Genomic DNA, 4,294 nt, shown 5'->3' with positions numbered 1-4,294 from the left:
TCTCTCTCTCTCCCTCTCTTGCCTCAATCCCTGTAGACCCTCTCTCGCCATCATCGTCGCCATGGCCAAGGATCGTCCCAAGACGACGACCAAGGTGCGCGGCAAGCCCACCACTCAGCCCGCACCAAAGGCGGCCAAGGCCCCACGCGGCGCAAAGGCTCCCGCCAAGGCCACCAAGGCAACAAAGGCCCCCGCCAAGACCACAAAGGCCGCCAAGGCTCCAGCCAAGACCACAAAGGCCGCCAAGGCCCCCGCCAAGACGGCCAAGGGCGCCAAGGCCCCCGCCAAGACCGCAAAGGCCGCAAAGGGCACAAAGGCCACAAAGGCCGCCAAGGCCGCCCCCGTCGCCAGCCTCGAACCCATGGACCCCGGGGTCAAGGTCAAGCGCCCTCTCAACAGCTTTATGATCTTTGCCAAGGACCAACGTGCCGTTCTCCGTCAGACCCATCCCAACCTCCACCACTCGGAGCTCTCCAAACTCATTGGTACCTCCTGGAACGAGCTTTCCTCCGAGGACCGTGCCATCTATCAGCAGCGTGCCGATCAGCTCAAGCAGGAACACCAAGCCCTTTACCCCAACTACCGGTCCGTCGGTCCTGGCCAATCTACTGCATCTCATTCGCCCCATCTCTTGTTGCTGATCTGAAACAACCAGCTCACCCTGCGTCTCTCTCGCTCTCCCCACCCCCACCTCGCATTGTGCCTCAACCTAGCTTCCAGCCCAAGCGCCGGAACAAGGCCGCATCCAACGACGTGGATGAAGCTCCTCCCCGCAAGAAGCGTGCCTACGTTAAAAAAGCCCAGCCAGACATTGTCCCGTCGCACGACATTAACATCCCTACGCTTCACCGGGCTCTGCCTCAGGTGCCGCTTTCTATCATGGCTAGCGCAGGCATGACTGGCCCCCCTGCTTACGACCAGAGCCTTTTGTTTCAGTCCCTCTCCGATGAGGAGGCATAAACGCCCCTCCTTTGCTTCGCCCTTCTTCCCTCCCCACCTACAGCGTTCTTGTCTGTCTGACTAGAGGCACGGCGTGTCCGCGTGCGCCTGCCTGCCTGCCTGTGTGTACCTTTCGTGGCAGTGTCTGCCTGTACATGTCTGAGTGTTGCCTTGTTCCCCGTTTTCCTTCTTCTTCTTTTTTTTTCGTCCCAGTGCTGTCCGCCAATAGACACGTTATACATACGCCACTTGCTCCCCGCTTCCCCCGTGCACCACTGCAGCGTGAGCCGTCTTAAATTGGCTCGGCTCTGATTCCAGCTACTGTCCCAGGTGTCTGGTCATCACGATGGCGCGCAAGAGGTATGCAGGCTGGCAGCTCAATTTTTGCTTCGTTGGGCCTTGGAAACAGGCACCCACATCAGCCGGGAGCGTGGACAGGCACGCGCAACCTGAAACGGCCTCAAGCCGAGCCAGACGCAGCAATGTGCCAGCCCTCAACCCCACCAGAGCAAGACAAGCAATAACGAAAAAAAGAAAAGAAGAAACAAAGAGAAGTAAACTCAACAAACGGGACTGACATGTAAATGGATGCGACTCGTCACGGGAGCAAGGCACGGCACCAAATTCGAGAAGAATTTTAGGGCGCAATGGGGCAGTCCGCATCAGAGCTTGCACAGCAGCAGATACGGCGCTGGCTGCCAATGGCCTCTTTGTCACAGGTAGGCACCGCTGCACCGCCATCGTAGTACTCGCAACGGCCCGAGCCCTCAACATAGCGAGGCGTGTTGCGACCACCTGCGGCCTGCGAGTCGGCAGGAACGCAGCTGCCCAGAGGGCTACCCAGCTCGGTGTTGTACACGTACTCGAAGCGATCCATCGTGTCCACATCGCTTAGGCGTGATTCCAGACAGCCGAGGTTGGCAGCACTGCATACATCATCACAAGACTCTTCCAATCCACCCACAAACCATCCAGGTTCCAGACTCGTGGAGGTGGAGGTAGACGTCGAGGTGGACGTGGACGTGGAAGTCGAGGTGGACGTCGAGGTGGAGGTGGATGACGAGGTAGAGGTGGATGACGAGGTAGAGGTGGATGACGAGGTGGAGGTGGAGGTGGAAGTCGAAGTCGAGGTGGAAGTCGAAGTCGAGGTGGAAGTCGAAGTCGAGGTGGAAGTCGAGGTGGAGGTGGACGTCGAAGTCGAGGTGGAAGTCGAGGTGGAGGTGGACGTCGAAGTTGAGGTGCTGGACGAGGACGAGGATGAGGATGAGGTGGAGGTCGAGGTGGAGCTTGAGGTCGAGGTCGATGAAGATGAAGACGACGACGACGAGGTAGACGTGGACGTGGACGTCGAGGTGGAGGAGGACGATGAAGTCGATGAGGACGACGACGACGATGACGACGACGAAGTCGACGTGGACGTCGAGGTGGAGGAGGAAGAAGAGGAGGACGTCGAGGTCGAGGTGGCCACACCAGGCAAGTTAATGGCCTCCAGCGCAATGGTACAGTCGCCGCGGTTCAGGAGATCCATGTCCACCTGGTCAAAGCACTTCTCCAACTTGCGCTTATCCTAGCAGCGAGACAGCGAGGAAGCAGAGGTGAGAGTCGGTGCAGGTCGGGTATCTGGTATTTGTTGCAAAGGAACTCATGGTGCGCTTTTGAGCAAAGCAAGCCAAGCCATACCTTGGCAGAGCGGACCTTGACCTTGACCATGTAAGAGTCAAGGCCAGAGTCGTCCTCATCAGCAAATTTCAAGTCATCTTCGTCACGCAGCTTGATACGGCAGGGCTGAACAAAGCGGAATGGCATCATGGGGGCGATAAGTGAGAATCATAATGCATCAGCCCAAGAGCAGCACCTCCATGCATGTGGAGCGTTGTCTCTGCTCTTACGCCGTCTTGATATTTACCTTGTTGATGCGGGGGCACTCCTCGATGACATCGCGCAGCGCCTTGTAGATGCGACGACGGTCCTGTTCTGAGAGATCTTCGCCACTCTCGCCACCACACGTGGCCGCAAATTTAAACTGTCATACCAGCCGGGTACAAGAACCAGCATTGCGGCTGTGAGTGTGTGCCAGTCTGCGAGCGATCAAAGAGCACATTTGTAGGATCGGATAAAAAACAAAAAATACCTTCTTCTTGGTCTTGATGTTGTCATCGCCATCGCAGGGCTTGACGTGCGAGCAGCTCAGGCCCATGGAGTCACTGCACGTACGTGCTCGGAAGCAGCTCAGACCCTCGGGATCTTCGCACGGCACGGGAGACACGCATTTGCAGCGACCAGCTACGTCCCACGCAACAGCACAACACAACCGTCAGCCCACACCGAATTTCCCTTTGCACGACACCACTAGATCGTCTCTGCCGTCCGTCTCGACTCACGGGTGTAATCAAACGCAATGCCACTCGGAAAGCCCCCCTCAAAGCGGTAGCCGACATTGGCGTCTTTCAGCTTGACACCCTTGCCATTGTTATCCTAAGCACGTGGCAACCAAGGATGAGCTGGGAAGAGGCACGATCTCAGGCGATAGCTCAGGGATCAACGTCACCCACCTCGAGGTCGAGGAACAAGTCCGACTCGATAAAAGCGCCCAAGACTACGGCCGGCTCGGTGGCAGTCGTCACGGGAGCTTGGCGAGTCGTGGTCTCAGGCATGCGCGTTGTCACGGCCGAGGCCAAGCCCACGGTGAGGGCAGCGCCGATCAAGACGCAGTTCCACTGGGTCATGTTGGCGGTGAGGAGGAAACAAAATCAACCACTGTAGCCCTGATTCAACCTGGGAGAAAAATGCTCAGATGTGGTGGCCCGAGTGGGGATCTCTGGTGGGTGCGCGAATCAACTCGGTGACCTCTCGCGATGAGGGGGTCTTCAGCAGTGAGCAGGAGTGACTTCCGTGCGCAAGACCAAAGACTGCCCGTTGTCCTGCAGACCCTCGACGTTTTGGTGGACAGACACAACATTCAAACGAGGCGGCTAGGATTGCCTTTGCACTGAGGCAGCGGCGCTAGTACTCCACTCTGGCAAACACCCATGGGCCTTGCGGCTGTTGGTGCTCCGGGCACCCCCAAGCTGCACCTCCAGCTGCACGAGTTTGAAGCAAGATGCTGGACAGCAACCTGACCGGATCGTTACCCAAAGCCATGCTTGTCCAGGCTGAGTGCAAGGACCTTGCGCGCGGCGTGACGTGCACCGTTGGAAGTGCCTGCAATGCCACCCAGATTTGCATGGGCCCATGCTACCGACAGCTTCATGTTTTGCTCGGCCCGCAAGATCAAGTGGCGCAACAGCATCCTTCCGTGACCCAGTAGAGCCCAAGTGAGCCACGGAGGACGGTTCTCCGGTTGCCTGCGACAGTC

The 4,294-nt window shown here is 57.9% G+C and overlaps 2 protein-coding genes across 2 annotated transcripts; one reads left to right on the top strand and one right to left on the bottom strand.

Annotated features, from left to right (window-relative positions):
• Positions 1 to 61: 61 nt before the first annotated feature.
• MbSox (uncharacterized protein) lies at positions 62 to 646 on the top strand (the record flags this gene model as incomplete). Its single annotated transcript, XM_001750466.1, has 1 exon — positions 62 to 646. The coding sequence occupies one exon, from the start codon at positions 62 to 64 to the stop codon at positions 644 to 646; it is 585 nt and encodes a 194-aa protein (XP_001750518.1).
• Positions 647 to 1,576: 930 nt separating this feature from the next.
• MONBRDRAFT_12601 (uncharacterized protein) lies at positions 1,577 to 3,665 on the bottom strand (the record flags this gene model as incomplete). The annotated part of the gene is made up of 6 exons (XM_001750431.1): positions 1,577 to 2,506; positions 2,620 to 2,724; positions 2,846 to 2,962; positions 3,071 to 3,222; positions 3,321 to 3,414; positions 3,492 to 3,665. The coding sequence occupies 6 exons, from the start codon at positions 3,663 to 3,665 to the stop codon at positions 1,577 to 1,579; spliced, it is 1,572 nt and encodes a 523-aa protein (XP_001750483.1).
• Between the last annotated feature and the right edge of the window lie 629 nt (positions 3,666 to 4,294).

Source organism: Monosiga brevicollis, genomic scaffold, assembly GCF_000002865.3.
Source record: "Monosiga brevicollis MX1 MONBRscaffold_41 genomic scaffold, whole genome shotgun sequence".
Classification (NCBI taxonomy): Eukaryota; class Choanoflagellata; order Craspedida; family Salpingoecidae; genus Monosiga; species Monosiga brevicollis.
The sequence above is the reverse complement of the archived record's forward strand: the minus strand, read 5'-3'. Positions and strand labels throughout refer to the sequence as shown.